Source organism: Carassius gibelio, chromosome A15 (genome assembly GCF_023724105.1).
Source record: "Carassius gibelio isolate Cgi1373 ecotype wild population from Czech Republic chromosome A15, carGib1.2-hapl.c, whole genome shotgun sequence".
NCBI classification, from domain to species: domain Eukaryota; kingdom Metazoa; phylum Chordata; class Actinopteri; order Cypriniformes; family Cyprinidae; genus Carassius; species Carassius gibelio.
The window spans coordinates 626735-646701 of record NC_068385.1 but is presented as its reverse complement, the minus strand read 5'-3'; the positions used below and the strand labels follow the sequence as shown (position 1 = coordinate 646701).

The following is a 19967-nucleotide window of genomic DNA, read 5'->3' as shown; positions in this document are numbered from 1 at the left end:
GGGAATTTCATTGCCTGGGGCTGATTTTACTGTCCCTGTTTTGATTTTAGCAAATCAGATTGACCGAACACAGACAACGTGATTAATATTCATGAACCCAGCAGCTCGTCAATCCGTAGTGCATTGTATATTGTTATCATGGTACTAGAATTAGTCGTAGTCATCTTTTAACAATTATGATCTATTACTTATTTTTACAGAAACCCTAAATGACCAGCAATATTTTAAACATCACTACCAATCTTAGGTTCAGTTAAAATGAAAAATATGCATTCATACATGGTTACCAAGTTTTAGTTCTAATCACTAAAGTTCTAATTAAATAGTGCTTAATACCATAATATAATGCTTGACTGACTGATTAAGAAGCTAAGATTTAAGAAGTTGTGCCACCTTACAAAGATAAGCTGACTGGAATCATATATATATATACAGTATATGTGTGTGTGTGTGTGTGTGTGTGTGTGAAATATAGTATATCAGTCTGGTGAGTAAACTGAAAATGAACTAGCCAATGGCGATTATATTGCCAAGCTGTACATAGTAGCGCTGCAACTAACGATTATTTTTTTCTGTCGACTAATCTAACGATTATTTTTTCAATTAGTCGACTAATCTAACAATTATTTTTATTACAATAAATAATTAATCTTATGTTCTTTTTTTAATTAGCTAATGAATCCTTTGTATAACTACAAAAAAAATAAGTACAACTTCTAATATAATATTTCAACCTTTATTAATTTTCAACTTATGTGGTTGAAGTTTTTACAGTATAAAATAATAAAGAGGCAAAGAAAATTATTTTACTATTGTAAGTATGAGTTTATGATAGCGTTTATAATTAAACCACAGTAGCCATACATGTACAGTTGTCTGAGATGTCATGAAATGTTCTTTAGCATCACAAACCATAAAATGTAGTCAGGGTTCTGCTATGGTTTAGCATGGTTTCCAGAGATCTGGAGCTGATTCGGGGTAGCTCGGTGGTTTGTGACTGTTGTCTAGCATCGCGCTGTCTTTTTGTTCACACATCACGTCTTTTGCGCGCTCAAGTTCATCATTTCCTATGTAGGCGCGCGATAAGCGCGTTCATAATGGAAGCGACGTGGTCGCGATGCGCTCGTTTTTTCCAGGCGTGTCCGCACCGCATCGAGTTAAAAACATCTCAATGCCGCAAGCGCAAGAATATCAGACCTGAACCAGGAAGTTGGTCACCAGATCACACGGTAACCAGTTAAACCGTAACACCAGAGAGCACCAAGATGTTTTCCTCTGAGGTGCTGTGGTACACCATATCGGTTTTGTGAAGGGAACAAAGGGCCATTTTATTTGTCCTCTGTTTAAAGTATTCCCATACTTTTGATAACCGTGGTCTCTGTTTTTGTAATAGAGTGCAACTTTCTCCATTCCCAGTATGCCATTACGTGAGATGTAAACAAACAGTGTGACGCGTCGACGCATTTCACGCATGTCTACGTATTTTTGTAGTCGATGTAATCGATGACGTCGACGAGTCGTTGCAGCACTAGTGCATAGAGTACTGCTTGGCAAGGTTGAGTCGAAGGTGATGGTCCTTCATCCAGCAAGAAATGTCTGTTACACCAACTGAGATGCTAGCAGCTACTGTCGGATCAACAGGATGGAATGAGAGGTAGAGTTGAGTGTCATCAGCATAGCAGTGGTATGAAAAGCCATGTTTCTGAAAGATAGAACCTAATGATGCCGTGTAGACAGAGAAGAGAAGTAGTCCAAGAACTGTTTAATACTTCAGACTTATGTGCCTTCTAGAAGCTTGCATTCTGCAAGTGATCGTTGCTTAATTGTGCCCATCCCAAAGAAGCACAAAGTCACTTTTACGGACTTTTAAATTAAATGTTCCCTCTTGGTGGAATGATCTGCCCCACTCAATCCAAGCAGCTGAGTGCTTAGCCATCTTCAAGAATCAGCTTAAAACCCATCTCTTCCATCTTTATTTGACCCGCTAACTTTAGCACTCAATATTCTAATTCTATTCTTAAAAAAAATCGAACTACCCTTTATAATCTTTTTGTATTCTATTTTCTTTTCATTTATTATACACTTTTAAATATATATATATATATATATATATATATATATATACACTCACCTAAAGTATTATAAGGAACACCTGTTCAATTTCTCATTAATGCAATTATCTAATCAACCAATCACATAGCAGTTGCTTCAATGCATTTAGGGGTGTGTCCTGGTCAAGAAAAAACTCCAAACTGAATGTAAGAATGGGAAGAAAGGTGATTTAAGCAATTTTGAGAGTGGCATGGTTGTTGGTGCCAGACGGGCGGTCTGAGTATTTCACAATCTGATCAGTTACTAAGATTTTCACGCACAACCATTTCTAGGGTTAACAAAGAATGGTGTGAAAAGGGAAAAACATCCAGTATGCGGCAGTCCTGTGGGCGAAAATGCGTTGTTGATGCTAGAGGTCATAGGAGAATGGGCCGACTGATTCAAGCTGATAGAAGAGCAACTTTGAGCTAAATAACCACTCGTTACAACCGAGGTATGCAGCGAAGCATTTGTGAAGCCACGAAATGCACAACCTTGGGGCGGATGGGCTACAACAGCAGAAGACCCCACCCGGGTACCACTCATCTCCACTACAAATAGGAAAAAGAGGCTACAATTTGCACAAGCTCTCCAAAATTGGACATTTGAAGACTGGAAAAATGTTGCCTGGTCTGATGAGTCTCAATTTCTGTTGAGACATTCAGATGGTCAAATGAGTCAGAATTTGGCATAAACAGAATGAGAACATGGATCCATCATGCCTTGTTACCACTCGCGTATATGTATAAGCTTGATCCATGCATATACACCTACACACACTCGCGCATACATATAAACTCGCTGCATACAAACACACCTGCACATACTCGCATATACAATTAAACTTGATCCGTGCATATACACCTATTAAACACTCACACATAAATGTAAACGTCTCAGGTTACGATGTAACCATGGTTCCCTGAGAGGGGAACGAGACACTGCGTCCTCTTAGGGGACACTTTGGGGAACACCTCGTCGTGACCCGTGTCTGAAGCATACTTTGAAAAACGCCAACGTGTTGGCCAGCGACAGCCTCTGAAGTCACTACCGGCACGATTATTAATACGCACCCGTAGGACCGTCACTTATCTTCTTCGTGAAGCCTTGCATCCTGAAGCATGGCAGGGAGCTAGAGGACGCAGTGTCTCATTCCCTTTCAGGGAACCATGGTTACATTCGTAACTGAGACATTCCCTGTCAAGGGAACTTTGAACTGCGTCCTCTTAGGGGACACTTTGGGGAACAGAATACCCATTCCTTTACAGGGATACGGCTAAGAACCTAGCATGTCTTCTACCAAGTCTTGCCTGTCACACAAGGGCTACCACTAGCTTCGCAAAAAACTTGCCGAAAGGCTGTCCCAACAGTTTTCTAGTAGCAATGCCCTGTTCTAGATAGGTATCAGAGGATACCTGGGTGGAGTGGCACCCAAAGATGAATGGGGCTTTAACTGACTCAAGAAAGGGCACGAAGCATCTGCGTGAAGCCCTCACCATATAGGATATTAGAAAGAACGCAGAATACTAGCTTGCGAACTTACCACAGTGTGGATTTCAGAAAGTGTGCAAAGGACTTCACGTGCACACTTACCATAGCCTGGATTTACAAATACTGTTCTAAGGAGGGGCTCTCGTGGCACTCTGATAGAGGCAGTTCGTAGATGGAATGGCCCGGGAGAAGAGCAATTGGAGGAAGAAATGTACAGATGAAGCCTCAGCCACGCCTTTACCATGGCATCCAGCCCCAGTGGAGCTGGATGAGTCAGAGGAAGCCAGAGGGGATAGTGTGATGCTCTCTCAAGTTGCAAAACCGATCCACCCAAGTCTGACCAACCTCTCCAACTCTGCTTCATCACCTTGGTGCGAATGCGCCATTCCCCTAGCCTCAGCCCCTGCCTCAACAGGATGTCTGCTCTCACAGTACATCTCAAAAACAGTATGTAGTACTGGAGCGCTCTGGTTAAAAAAACATGAATTCAGTCTCATATGAGAGGAGGGACTCCGAGCTCATAGTAGCACGCTCATAGGCTACCCTTTTTCTTTTGGAAAAGTGGAGCACTGCTAAATAGATCCTCAGATCGAGATGGGCCAGGACCACTTTGTTGTTTGGGCTCGGACCTGGACCTTTGTGGAATGAAAGGATTTAAAGGCAGCTGAGCACGCCCTTGCCTCCCTGAACTTTTCGACCACCATATCGACGGAGGTACCGAAAAGCTCAGAAGGCGAGACCAGAGCATCGAGAAGAAACCCCCTTTCTTCCCTCCCGATGTCTGCCAGGTTCACCCACAGATGTCTCTCCGCTACCACCATGGCCGCCATAGACCTACCCATGGTGAAGGCGGCCTGCTTGGTAGCCCGGAGAGAGAGGTCTGTGGTGCGGCACAGCTCTGAAGCACTGCCATCGTATGCAATGAAGCCACAGCCTGACCTGCTGCTGCGTATGATTTACCATTTAAGTGGGATGTATCCTGGAAGGGCTTAGATGGCAAAGAGGGAGATTTAAGAGAGGATGTTTCCCCCTCAGAGAGATAGCTAGCCAGCGTCTCTTCTACAGGGCGCATCCTCTCATAGCCATTTTCGTGCATGCCCTCGATATTAGCATAACTTGTATGCTTAAACCGATGGATGCGAGAGGAAAACGTTCATTCCTTTTCGACTTCTGCATGTAAGTCAGGCAAGAATGGAAGGCTCACCTGGGCTGGAGGGCTATGGTCAGAAAAATAACGCTCATTGAGGCGACCTCGCGACGTTAGCTTTCTGGCATGCTTCCTTATAGAGGGCATATAATTCTGAAGTAATGAATTTAGGGGGGGTGCAGAGCCAGTGTTGGATTTGTAGGCAAACATTATTGCCTTTTTTATGTGAGCGCCTATTGGAAACTGGATTGTGAAACTGATGAAATGATGGGTTTGCTGGAACCACAAGCAGTTCTGTCTTGGCAAGTCTGAGTTGAAGGTGATGGTCCTTCATAGCGGTGCACGATATATAGCGGCCAATGATTAATGCGCATCTAATCAGTAAAGCTGGTTATTTCGCACCTGATGGTATTTACCGCTGATTATATAACCGGCTTTACTGAGTAGATGCACATTAATCATCAGCCGATATATATCATGCACCCCTAGTCCTTCATCCAGCAAGAAATGTTAGACAAGCTGAGATGCGAGCAGCTACCGTCGGATCATCAGGATGGAATGAGAGGTAGAGATGATTGTCATCAGCATAGCAGTGGTATGAAAAGCCATGTTTCTGAATGACAGAAACTAATGAAGTCATGTAGACAGAGAAGAGAAGTGGTCCAAGAACTGAGCCCTGAGGCACCCCAGTAGTTAGATGTTGGGACTTTGACACCTTACTTTTCCAAGATACTTTGAGGACCTCAAAGTGCGGTTCCTGAGATGCCCTTTGCCATTTGGGTTGACAGGAGGATCTGGTGGTTAACCATTTAAAAAGATCAAGAAAGATAAGTATTGAACATTTTGCATTCCACTCTTGCCAGTCTTAGGGCTTCAACAACTAAGAGCAAGACAGATGTGCTTTACGGATTGTGTTGTGGAAAATTGTGCACTGATGTTTTTAATTTTATTAATGAAAAACATGCCAAAGTCGTCAGCTATTAGAGCTGTTGGGGGGGGGGGGGGGTGAGGACAAAGGAGCGAGGAAAATATTTTAAAAAGCATGCAAGAGTTAGATGAATTGTTATTTTTGTTATGATAGTATGTCATTTAAGCAGTGGAGACGTTAGTAGAGAAGGAAGAGAGGAGTGACTGATACACATTAAGGTCAGTAGTATTATTGGAATTGCGCCACACACCCTTTCAGTAACTCTAAGCTTAGAACGATGTTCACGTAAAACATCAGATAACCAAGGGGCAGAAGGGGTGGTACGGGCTGGCCTGGAAAATAAGGGGCAAACAGTGTCTAAACAAGATGTAAGAGTGGAGCAGAATGTATCAGTAGCACTGTTTGCGTCAAAAGATGCTAACAGATTATCGAAAGGAAGTGAAGATGAAACCATAGCAGATAGCCGGGAGGGTGAGAGTGAGCACAGGTTACATTGAAAGATGACATGTGGAGGGGTAAGTGATGTATCAGGGACCATGTTGAGGTTAAGAGTGAAGAGGAAGTGATCTGAGGTGTAACCAGTACATGATCAGTGGAACAGTGTTGTGTGTAAATAAGGTCCAGTTGGTTTCCTGATTTGTGAGTAGCTGTAGTTGACACTTGGTTGAGATCAAAAGAGGCAAGCAGAGTCTGGAAGTCTGCATATATAGGTTTATCTAGGTGGATGTTAAAGTCTCTAAGCATAACTAAGGGAAGTAACATCCTCAGGAAAGGTTGAGAGCAGCACATCTAATTCATTCTAAAAGTTACCTACTGGTCCTGGGGGTAGATAAATAACTACAAAATGGATTTTAAGAGGGTAATAGTAACTGAATGAGATTCAGTGGAGCTGTTGAAACCTAAAGATGGTAAAGGATTAAATTCAAGTTTATTTGTATAGCGCTTTTTACAAAACAAATTGTTACAAAGCAACTTTACAGAAAATTATGTTTCTACAATATTTAGTAGTAGCTAGTAGTTTGTGCACATTTGACAGGATTTTAGAAAAAATAAAAATAATAATAATAATACAAGACGTAGTCAGCTAGACGATGAATTATCAATATTATTAATTAAGTTATTATATGATTCAGTCACACATTCAGCAATAATTGTTCGTTCTGTTTGTTGATTCAGGGTTAGCATCATCTGAGGTCCTCTGAGGGTCAGCATCATCTCTTCTCAGGTGTTCTGGATCCAGACTGGAGCTTGTGTAAATCCTAGTTACCACGGGATGTAAAATACCGTGGCGAAACATAGAAACAAAATACAGACATCATTAGCATAGCTGCTGATCCAACAAAGTAGAATTAGTTTAACCCAAGCTAATGAATAAAAATGCACCTTTGATCAGATGCAACTACACTCACAATTAAAAAGATACATTATTCGAATGCTTGGCGAAAGAGATGTGTTTTTAATCTAGATTTAAACAGAGAGAGTGTGTCTGAACCCCGAACATTATCAGGAAGGCTATTCCAGAGTTTGGGAGCCAAATGTGAGAAAGCTCTACCTCGTTTAGTGGACTTTGCTATCCTAGGAACGACCAAAAGTCCAGCGTTTTGTGACCTTAGGGTGCGTGATGGGTTGTAACGTGGTAGAAGGCTAGTTAGGTACGCAGGAGCTAAACCATTTAGGGCCTTATAGGTAAGTAATGATAATTGTAACTGGTACGGAACTTAATAGGTAGCCAGTGCAGAGACTGTAAAATTGGGGTAATATGATCATATTTTCTTGACCTCGTAAGGACTCTAGCTGCTGCATTTTGGACTACCTGTAGCTTGTTTATTGACGAAGCAGGACAACCACCTAGAAGTGCATTACAATAGTCCAGTCTAGAGGTCATGAATGCATGAACTAGCTTTTCTGCATCAGAAACAGATAACATGTTTCGTAGCTTGGCATTGTTTCTAAGATGGAAGATGCAGTTTTTGTAACATTGGAAATATGATTTTCAAAAGACAAATTGCTGTCTATTATAACACCCAGATTTCTGACTGTAGAGGAAGTAACAGTACATCCGTCTAGTTGCAGATTGTAATCTACAAGATTCTGTGTAGTGTTTTTTTGGTCCAATAATTAGTATCTCTGTCTTATCCGAATTTAATTGGAGAAAATTATTTGTCATCCAATCTTTTACATTTTTAAAACACGCTGTTAGCTTAGATAATTGGGAAGTTTCATCTGGTCTCGTTGAGATATATAGCTGAGTATCATCAGCATAACAGTGGAAGCTAATTCCGTATTTTCTAATAATATTACCAAGGGGCAACATGTATATTGAAAATAGAAGGGGACCTAGGACGGATCCTTGTGGCACTCCATATTTTACTGATGATAAATGAGATGACTCCCCATTTAAATAAACAAAATGGTAGCGATCGGACAGGTAGGATCTAAACCATCTTAGAGCCTGCCCTTGAATACCTGTATAGTTTTGTAATCGATCAATGAGTATGTCATGATCTATGGTGTCGAACGCAGCACTAAGATCAAGTAAGACTAGAAATGAGATGCAGCCTTGGTCTGATGCAAGGAGCAGGTCATTTGTAATTTTAACAAGTGCATGTGCAAATTTCCAAACATTAGAGATAAGCAGACCAGTACATCCACCTCTTCCAATCAAATGGGGGAAGTGGGAAAATGAGAAAATTAATGGAGAGTGCTGCAGGTGTAGCAGTGTCCTCTGGTTTGATCCAGGTCTCTGTCAAAGCCATGAGATTTAGCTTTGAATGAGTAATAATAGAAGTAATGAAATTTGCTTTTTTTACAGCAGACTGGCAATTCCAGGAAAAAATTTGAAAAAGAAAGTAGTGAGCTGGTTATGTAGTCTTAATGGGCTGCTTTTTAGTCACTTTTTCAGAAACTGACAAATATACCAGTGAAAACGGCTTTATTGAGAATTTGGCTCCATTAAAATACACAATTTTTTGCTTATTTTGTCAGCTATTTTTAGCAATTGCTCTTAGTATTTGCATGTTTACAGTGTCTAAAAATTGGTCTTCAGTGTTAGATTTGAGAGAAAAGCCTGTGAATAGTTTTTGGGGATGCACATATATATATATATATATATATATATATATATATATATATATATATATATATATATATATATATATATATATTATAGACAAACACACACACAAAGACAAAAAGTATATACAGACTTGCAAATCATTCTCACTAACTCAGTCACTCTCTCACACACACACACACACACACAGATTAATAATGTACTACAGCCAATACAACTGATAAACAGGTGCAAATAAGTGTGATTCAATTACTGATAATATTTCTTCTAGTTGTTATTCTTTTGTTAAAAAGAAGGCATACTGAAACAGCTGTTCCCAAATACTTTTCATGCGTTTATGTTGGACTCATTACATTTTAGGCTATGTAGTTAAAATTTGTTTTTATTTAAAGATTTTTATTTTATTAACAACTCAGCTGTATGTGGACAATTGCATATTGGAATTTTTATTGTTGCAAATAAATCTCCCATAGTCCATAACTATTGTATTTTAACTTATTTTATTATATATTTTCAGTTAAATCATAAAAAATGTGTATGACTTGACAGTGACTTGCTTGACCCGAGCTACGACTTGACTTGCTTGACATAACCAGTTACTTGACTTGACTTGTTTGATTCTCATAAAAATTTACTTGGACTTGCTTGAGACTTGAAGGGTAAGACTTGAGACTTGTGACTTGCATGTGTGACTTATTCCCAACCTCTGTGGAGGGAAGAAGAAGAGAAGAATGCTGTCACTGAGGATTCCATATCACTGACAGCTTCAGATTTGGAGGATTGGGCATGCTCCGGAGAGGATCCTGACACCCTTACCCCCAATGGGTTATTACGGGTTGGCAGAGTGGACTGATTCACATTCTCACCAGGCTGTGGAGAATCTCGGTTTAGAATCGTTGGCTCTGGAAGAGCCTGCCTGCAGTTGCTTAGACGAATGATGCTCGCTGGGCTGTTGTCAACTATGCTCCCGCTAGAGATTCATGCCATTTTTCCCCGACGTTCACGGTGAACTCACCAAAACATGGCTTTCTTCTATTCGGCGCATGTCCGCTTTTCTAATTCTGCCACCCTCACCTCTGTTGACAGCAATTAAAAGGTAGTTCACCCAAAAATGAAAATTCTGTCATTAATTACCTTCATGTCATTTCAAACCTGTAACACCTTCGTTTATCTTTGGAACACAAATTAAGATATTTTTGATGGAATCAAAATATATTTAATATATGTAAAATATGTAATGTGACATCAGTGGCTCATACACAATTATATGAAGATACAAGAATAATTTGAGCACAAAAGAAACCTTTGCTAACCTGTTTCACTCAGATGTACATCACAATATAAAAAAAAGAAGAAAAAAAGATATTTTGCTACTTCTGTTTCATCACAACATTATGTTTTTGTTAATCTGACTTGTGTGTTCTGATCTAAGTCTGAAGAGTGTGTTATTATTCTCTACAGGTTAAATGATTGTGGTGTCACAGATCAAGGATGTGATGTTCTGGCTTCAGCTCTGACATCAAACCCTTCACACCTGAGAAAACTGAATCTGACTGGCAATAAACTAGAAGAATCTGGTGTGATGTGCGTCTCTTTAGGACTAAAGAATCCTCACTGTAAATTGGAGATACTCAGGTGAGAAGATACTCAGATAAGTTCTTTTAAAGATTTAAGGATGTAATGTAGAAGAGAAAGTGGTTGGGATCAGGAATCACCAGGGGTCTCATTTCTAATCATTGCGTACACAAAAAAATGGCCATAGAAATATGTGTACGCAATTTTCTACATATCAGGATTTATAAAAAATAAACCATACACACATTCTAGACCATGCATTAATATTTATCTGAGAACTATTTTGAACAATCTTGTTTTTATGGATATTTTTATATATTTATTGTAAAACAAAAGGATACTGGATGATTTTTATTAATAAAAAATTTGTATGGGACAAACAGCATTTATAGTCCATATTTCCTCAATGTCTTTTTGCACAGGTTTCTGGCGTTTGCATGGTTTTATAAAGTGAAAATAATAACAAAAATAAAACAAGCAATTTTAAAACTTTTAAAATTATTAAAACATTTACTTAAAATGAATTTAAAAACAGAAAATGATTTTACATGAAAAAAGTGAAAATATAGTGCAATCAGTTCGGACATTGCACAGTGCTCATAAATGCACAGCTAATCAGATGAGTATTAAGTCTAGATTTAATGGTGACTAGTGTTTTAGCACATCTGATCTCTTCTGGAAGCTGATTCCAGCTGCAGGCAGCATAGTAACTTAAGGCAGACTCCCCTTGTTTTGTGTGAACTCTATTTCTGGTGAACTGGTATTTCTAACTGACTCGATCCTAGTGATCTGAGTGCTCTGTTAGGTTTATATTCAGTGAACATATCTGCAATATATTTCTGTCCTAGGTCATTTAGTGACTTATATACGAGTAAAAGTACTTTAAAATCAATCCTAAATGTAACTGGAAGCCAGTGTAAGGACCTGAGGACTGGTGTGATATGCTCAGATTTTCTGGTTTCTGTCAGAATCCTGGCAGCAGTGTTCTCGATGAGCTGCAGCTGTCTAAAGGTCTTCTTGTGAAGGCCGGTGAGGAGCCCATTACAATAGTCCACCCTGCTGGTGATACAGGCATGAACAAGTTTCTCCAAGTCTTGACTGGAAACAAAACATCTTATTGATAGGCAAATTGGTTCTTTCTCATTATTTGACTTCGTGGAAGCATATACAGTACAGGCTAAACAAGAGCGGTGCAAGAATTGAGCATTGTGGGACTCCACATGTCATGGACGTCCACTGAGACTTGTGCTCTCCTAGACCCACATCATAGCTTCTCCCTTCTAAGTATGACCTGAACCATTTGAGTACCATCCCAGAAAGCCCGACCCAGTTTTCCAGTCTCTCTAGTAGTATGTTGTGATCGACAGTGTCAAACGCAGCACTGAGATCTAGCAATACCAGCACCGATATTCTGCCAGAGTCACAATTTAAGCGAATAGCATTTGTTATCTTAATGAGTGCTGTCTCTGTGCTGTGATGCGGTCGAAAACCAGAATGAAAATTGTCCAGGTATCCATTTGAGTTTAAGTATTTTTTCAGCTATTTCTATAATTTTGCCTATAAAAGGAAGATTAGATATTGGTATAAAATTGCTCAAAATGGTGTTATGAAGATTGCTGTTTTTCAGGAGGGGTTTTAAGAACTGCAATTTTTAGGGAGTTTGGAAATGTCCCAGAAAGAAGTGAGGCATTCACCACTTCCAAATATCTGCTTCTAAGCAGTTAAGCACACTTAACTGGGAAAAAAAGATGTGGGAAGTGTGTCAAGACAGCAGGTTGACGATTTTAGTTACTGCACTATGTCTTCCAGAATTTTGCTATTAATTGTTTCAAAAATAGACAGAGTATCTTTTTGATATTGTGGCCGAATTTGTCTGACCTCTGCATTATTTGAGGATGTGCTAATCGCCTTCCTGATATTGATGATCTTCTAAGAAAAGAAGGACGCAAACTCATTGCATTTGCTTTCTGATAGCATTTCACTGGGAATCTGACTTAGAGGGTTTGTCAGTCTCACAACAGTGGCAAAAAGAGTACGAGAGGGATAGAGGGTTTGGGCCCTGGCTTTGTGGCAGCGGTCAGAGAGCTCTCATAGGAACAAGGCCCACAGGCTTTGGTGGTTCGGGGGCCCGCCGTTTTTTGTTGATATCTGAGGGCTAGCAGCGAATGAGTGAGAGAGTTTAGTCCCAGCATACACCAATTCCTCCATTTTCTGTGTGAAGCACAGAAATGGAGATGCTTGAGAGAGGGATTATGTGTCTGGTGAGATGAGCTGTGTCTCAGGTGTTTCCGGTGGCTGTGATACAGTATTGTTCAAAATAATAGCAGTACAATGTGACTAACCAGAATAATCAAGGTTTTTCGTATATTTTTTTATTGCTACGTGGCAAACAAGTTACCAGTAGGTTCAGTAGATTCTCAGAAAACAAATGAGACCCAGCATTCATGATATGCACGCTCTTAAGGCTGTGCAATTGGGCAATTAGTTGAATTAGTTGAAAGGTGTGTGTTCAAAAAAATAGCAGTGTGGCATTCAATCACTGAGGTCATCAATTTTGTGAAGAAACAGGTGTGAATCAGGTGGACCCTATTTAAGGATGAAGCCAACACTTGTTGAACATGCATTTGAAAGCTGAGGAAAATGGGTCGTTCAAGACATTGTTCAGAAGAACAGCGTACTTTGATTAAAAAGTTGATTAGAGAGGGGAAAACCTATAAAGAGGTGCAAAAAATGATAGGCTGTTCAGCTAAAATGATCTCCAATGCCTTAAAATGGAGAGCAAAACCAGAGAGACGTGGAAGAAAACGGAAGACAACCATCAAAATGGATAGAAGAATAACCAGAATGGCAAAGGCTCAGCCAATGATCACCTCCAGGATGATCAAAGACAGTCTGGAGTTACCTGTAAGTACTGTGACAGTTAGAAGACGTCTGTGTGAAGCTAATCTATTTTCAAGAATCCCCCGCAAAGTCCCTCTGTTAAAAAAAAGGCATGTGCAGAAGAGGTTACAATTTGCCAAAGAACACATCAACTGGCCTAAAGAGAAATGGAGGAACATTTTGTGGACTGATGAGAGTAAAATTGTTCTTTTTGGGTCCAAGGGCCACAGGCAGTTTGTGAGACGACCCCCAAACTCTGAATTCAAGCCACAGTACACAGTGAAGCATGGAGGTGCAAGCATCATGATATGGGCATGTTTCTCCTACTATGGTGTTGGGCCTATTTATCGCATACCAGGGATCATGGATCAGTTTGCGTATGTTAAAATACTTGAAGAGGTCATGTTGCCCTATGCTGAAGAGGACATGCCCTTGAAATGGTTGTTTCAACAAGACAATGACCCAAAACACACTAGTAAACGGGCAAAGTCTTGGTTCCAAACCAACAAAATTAATGTTATGGAGTGGCCAGCCCAATCTCCAGACCTTAATCCAATTGAGAACTTGTGGGGTGATATCAAAAATGCTGTTTCTGAAGCAAAACCAAGAAATGTGAATGAATTGTGGAATGTTGTTAAAGAATCATGGAGTGGAATAACAGCTGAGAGGTGCCACAAGTTGGTTGACTCCATGCCACACAGATGTCAAGCAGTTTTAAAAAACTGTGGTCATACAACTAAATATTAGTTTAGTGATTCACAGGATTGCTAAATCCCAGAAAAAAAAAATGTTTGTACAAAATAGTTTTGAGTTTGTACAGTCAAAGGTAGACACTGCTATTTTTTTTTAACACACCCCTTTCAACTAATTGCCCAATTGCACAGCCTTAAGAGCGTGCATATCATGAATGCTGGGTCTTGTTTGTTTTCTGACAATCTACTGAACCTACTGGTAACTTGTTTGCCACGTAGCAATAAAAAATATACTAAAAACCTTGATTATTCTGGTTAGTCACATTGTACTGCTATTATTTTGAACAATACTGTATGTTGTCCTGGCTACCCTGGTTGTTTTCCAGAAAGTCGTCCTTGTGTGGTGAATCTTGTAGCTGTTTTGATATATCACAGTCTGTCTGTGAGGAGCTCTGTGGACAGGGCTCAGCTGGGATAGTGTCCATCCACAGTGCTTGTTTTGGCTGCATGGTGTTATCAGTGTCCTTGTGGGATAAATCAACCACATGATGACTCTGACCTGGTGTGTGTTTTGATGCTGAATGGATTGACACACTCTGCTGAAGGATGACGGAGGGAGACGTAGATATTTTCCTTAAGCATTCTAGCACCAAGTTTGGTTGGGTGGAGGCCATCCGCTTTAAACTGTTGTCTATGCCCCCAGAAAAGATTGAATTTGTAGAAGAAATTCACTCCTTTTATACTGCAAGATCTTTGTAGTTATGTATTCAGCCCAAGCATCGGTGAAAACATATATTTTTTCGCCTTACTGGGAGTGGTCCACTGATGAATGACTGAACTTTGAGTCTTCGAAGTGTTTCAGAGAGTTCACTTAAGTCCTTAGTTCTGAGTTCTGACTGCACTTTCCGAATATCATTCTTTCCCACATGGATAATGATTCGATTTGCAGTGTTGTGCTTCATCAGAATGTTCTGAAGTTCCTTGTTCACATCAGAGACCGTTGCTTGAGGAAGGCAGCATGTTGTTGTAGTCCTGCTACTAATGATTCTGATAACAGAGTCACCCACTAGCAGAGTCCTGGGCTCGGCTGGGCTCTGAGCTGAATGCCGCTGTTTGCTCGAACTTGAGCGCCTGTTAGTAGAGGTGTTAGCTGCTGGCTTATCCAATCCATGTTTAATCACATATGGGGGTTCCTCACCCGCATTCATAAATGCTTGAAATCTGTTCTCAAGATGTATAGGGGATGGTTGAATACCAGTATTTACAAGCCTTGTCATAGTCGAATGTGGGGTAGAGGAAGCTATGGCAGCAATACGAGAAACTTGTGACAATCTGATATCTTGTGTTCCTTTGGGTCTCGCTCCGTTTGTGCCATCGATTAATGTGGCGATCAGTTTCGGCTTGTTCCTCTACACTTGGTATAAACTGTTGAGATTCAGAAGATTCATTGGACTCACCGGTTGTATGCTGAGGGGGTCCTTGACTACGGTCTGTTGAGTGTTCCGTCTGTTTTGGAAGTCCAGAAAGTAACTTTGTTTCAAGAATCACAATCCTTTGTAGAAGTTTGCAGCAGTTCATGCAACAACGCGATCCAACAGGAGGCATTTTCTCTCTCCTCTGTTTTAATGTAGGCAGTTGTTATCCTGTCTCAGGAATGTAACCTATTCGCAGTGGGAGGCAAAGTCCTCTTTTTAGGATGAAATCTACAGAGAGTTTATAAATTAGGCACCAGGTGCTGCTAGGGATACAAACTTAGGTGTCTGTGTGCATGAATGCTGCCCCCAAAGATGAAAATTTTTTAGTGCAAGAGAAGCAGAATATGTTGGATAATAAACAAAATATGTTATAAAAGATGACAAGTTAGTGCTGCAAACTCATCTTTCTTAGAAACTCACTGTTCCAAATCCAAAATACATTGTTAAAATGTTTGCAGATCAGATTTTTTTTAAGTGATGGGGGAAGATGGAAGGTGACCAAATTTGACAAAAGTTTAACAAAAACAAATGCAATCACAGAATATCACACCGTGATGTTTACAGTATATATTGATATTATTATTTTTGGAATGATCTGAGCTGAGAGAGTGAAGAGTTTCATTGTTCTCTACAGGTTGAGTAAGTGTGGTGTCACAGATGAAGGTTGTGCTGCACTGACATCAGCTCTGAGATCAAACCCCTCACACCTGAGAGAACTGGATGTGTCTGGGAATCGACTAGGAGATTCTGGTGTGGTGTGTCTCTCTTCTGTCCTCGAGAATCCTCACTGTAAACTGGAGATACTCAGGTGAGAATCACATGGTCTGGTTCTCAGATAAATTCTCTCTCTGTTTTTAAGATTTATAAAAGCAGTGTAGGAGAAACAGAGGGGTTGCAATCAGAAATCACCACAAGCTGCCTGAAATAGTTTAAGTAGTTGAATTCAAACACAGCATGAACCTCTCTTTCTTTTTAGAAATAGATGTTCCATTCGCACTTCTTTATATAATAGCAGTGACTGGGGAAAACCTTCAAGCTTGAATGTATTGCACATGTAGGGCTGTACTGGGACACATTTGGCTCAAACGTTCGTATGTCTGAATAAAGCCTTTAAATTGAAAAAATAAAATAAAATGTTTTTTATTTATATATAATATATATATATATCCTAAAGGATTATTAGGAACATCTGTTCAACTTCTCATTAATGCAATTATCTAATCAACCAGTCTCATGGCAGTTGCTTCAATACATTAGGGATGTGGTCCTGGTCAAGACAATCTCCTGAACTCCAAACTGAATGTCAGAATGGGAAAGAAAAGTCATTTAAGCAATTTTGAGTGTGGCATGGTTGTTGGTGCCAGACGGACTGGTCTGAGTATTTCACAATTGGCTCAGTTACTGGGATTTTCACGCACAAGCATTTCTAGTGTTTACAAAGAATGGTGTGAAAAGGGAAAAACATCCAGTATGTGTTGGTCCTGTGGGTGAAAATGCCTTGTTGATGTTAGAGGTCAAAGGAGAATGGGCCGACTGATTCAAGCTGATAGAAGAGAAACTTTGACTGATATACCCACTTGTTACATCCGAGGTATGGAGCAAAGCATTTGTGAAGCCACAACACGCACAACCTTGAGGCAGATGGGCTACAACAGCAGAAGACCTCACCGGGTACCACTCATTTCCACTACAAATAGGTAAAATAGGCTACAATTTAAACAAGCTCACCAAAATTGGACAGTTGAAGACTGGAAAAATGTTACCTGGTCTGATGAGTCTCGATTTCTGTTGAGACATTCAGATGGTATAGTCAGAATTTGGCGTAAACAGAGAACATGGATACATCATGCCTTGTTACCACTGTGCAGGCTGGTGGTGGTGGTGTAATTGTGTGGGGGATTTTTTCTTGACACACTAAAGGCCCCTTAGTTCCAATTGGGCATCATTTAAATGCCACTGCCTACCTGAGCATTGTTTCTGACCATGTCCATCCCTTTATGACCGCCATGTACCCATCCTCTGATGGTTACTTCCAGCAGGATAATGCACCATGTCACAAAGCTTGAATCATTTCAAATTGGTTTCTTGAACATGACAATGAGTTCACTGTACTAAAATGGCCCCCACAGTCACCAGATCTCAACCAAATAGAGCATCTTTGGGATGTGGTGGAACGGGAGCTTCATGCCCTGGATGTGCATCCCACAAATCTCCATCAACTGCAAGATGCTATCCTATCAATTATAGATTACTTGGGCAAACATTTCTAAAGAATGCTTTCAGCACCTTGTTGAATCAATGCCATGTAGAATTAAGGCAGTTCTGAAGGCGAAAGCGGGTCAAACACAGTATTAGTATGGTGTTCCTAATAATCCTTAAGGTGAGTATGTGTATATATATATATATATATATATATTAGGGCTGTCAAAAATAGCGCGTTAACGGCGTTAATTAGTTGGTTGTCGTTAATTACGTCAAATTTTTTAACGCATTTCACGCATGCGCAGTGTGACAAATTATTCAGGTTAGGAAAGTCTCGTCGATCTCTGAATTCTCAAGATAGTAAAAAACAGCGGCGAGCGCCGTGACGAAAACACAGAAGAAGCTTAAGGTTTTACCCCAGTTACTCTCAAATACATTCATGCCAAGCTCGATAAACAGAGACGACTTTGGTAGTTGATACGATGGAGCTTCTTCTTCCTGTTATAGCAGTGATCCTCAAATCTGGCTCGCGAGTTTCATGCAGAGTTTAGCGCAGACTCCAATTAAACACACCTGCCTGTGATTTACTAATGATCCTAAAGACACTGATTAGCAAACTCGTGCGTGTTTGATTAGGGTTAGAGCTAAACTTCGCAGGAAAGTGGATCTCGCGAGCCAGATTTGAGGATCACTGTGTTATAGCGTCCTGTGTTTCACACTGCGCATGCGCAGAACGCCTACATGCAATGCAGCGAAAATTACAGCTGTTTGGAAAAGCATATGCATTTTTACTTGGTTTTACTGGCACTTGAAGCCTTCAGAACGTGAAAATATCGATCCTAAAGTATTGTGGCAGAGCAAATGAACACCTCCCAAAAACAAGAGTGCCCAGAGTGCTGCTTATGTGATTGTGGCGCATGTTTGTGTTTCTGAGTGCATTCTTTCGAGTTTCTCTATGCATAATTTCATAGATATGTGGCTATATTTAACCACTGGTTCATCTAAAACTCTTACATTATCTGTAGTTAAATGGCATGGTTTGATATAGTGCTCAGGTAAATTTGATCTAAGTAAATGTTAAACTTTTGAAATTCAGAAAAAAAGAACCACATATTGATGAATCAATACATGAAAATTATGTATCTGTGTCCTGTTATTTATCTTTTGGTATGCATTTCAGAAAAAAAATGGTTAGGATTCAGGTGTAGTTGCAAATAGTGATTAATCATGATTAATCCACTGAAAATTCTGATTAATTTGATTAAAAATTTTAATCATTTGACAGCCCTAATATATATATATATATATATAAATACATTCACACACACACATACACACACAAGTTGAAGACTGAAATTAATGACAAAAGATATTATCTAATCTTGAATGTTTTGTTATCAATGTTGTGCAAGTTACTTCCAAACTGTAATACATTATAGATTACTTGTTACTGTCATTTAAAAGTAGTTCCTTACCTCACAATATTAATCTCTCAGAATTGTAATGTGCTACGTGGCTCCTGTATTACTTTTGAGTGACTTTCACTAAAATATAACAGAAGTAGAACTTAACATTCTAAAATGTCAAAATGTACTGCAGAGCATTGCACATCCAGTCAAGTGCGATATGGAGCATAATGACTGTGGGCTTTTCAGGCTACTAACAATATAGATTATAATTGGCAAAGTGAAGGCTCAAGACAATGCAAGGCTGAGATCAAGGTATCAAGAGCCACCACACACAGAAGTGTCAAGGAATTTGCTGAACCACAGACAACATCATCAGCGTCTTACCTGTGCTAAGTAGAAGAAGAACTGGACCTTTGCCCACTGGTCCAAAGTCCTGTTTTCAGATGGGAGCAGGTTTTGTATTTCATTTGGAAACCAAGGTCCTAGAGTCTGGAGGAAGGGTGGAGAAGCTCATAGCCCAAGTTGCTTGATTTTCAGTGTTAAGTTTCCACAGTCTGTGATGATTTGGGGTGCCATTTCATCTGCTGGTGTTGGTCCACCCGTTTACGAATAAATATTGGAGCACTTCATGCTTCCTTCTGCTGACCAGCTTTTTGAAGATGCGGATTTCATTTTACAGCAGGATTTGGCACCTGCCCACACTGCCAAAAGTTGGTTAAATGACCATGGTGTTGGTGTGCTTGACTGGCCAGGAAACTGACCAGACCAGAACCCCAGAGAGAATCTATGGGCAAATGAGCTGAAGGCCATTGTCAAAGAAACCTGGGCTTCCATACCACCTCAGCAGTGCCACAAACTGATCACCTCCATGCCACATGGAAGCGAAGCAGTAATTACAGCAAAATGAGCCCCTACCAAGTATTGAGTACATGTAAAGTAAATAAACATAGTTTCCAGAAGGCCAACAGTTCACTTAAATATATTCTTATTGGTCTTTTGAAGTA

At 40.0% G+C, this 19967-nt stretch overlaps 1 protein-coding gene across 1 annotated transcript in view; it reads left to right on the top strand.

The window, feature by feature from the left end:
• LOC128028806 (ribonuclease inhibitor-like) overlaps window positions 1-19967 on the top strand; it is an 81452-nt gene that overhangs the window by 14926 nt on the left and 46559 nt on the right. The window contains exon 5 of the mRNA XM_052616140.1: window positions 15987-16160. Coding sequence (XP_052472100.1) covers window positions 15987-16160 — 174 coding nt within the window. The remainder of the gene's footprint in view (window positions 1-15986; window positions 16161-19967) is intronic.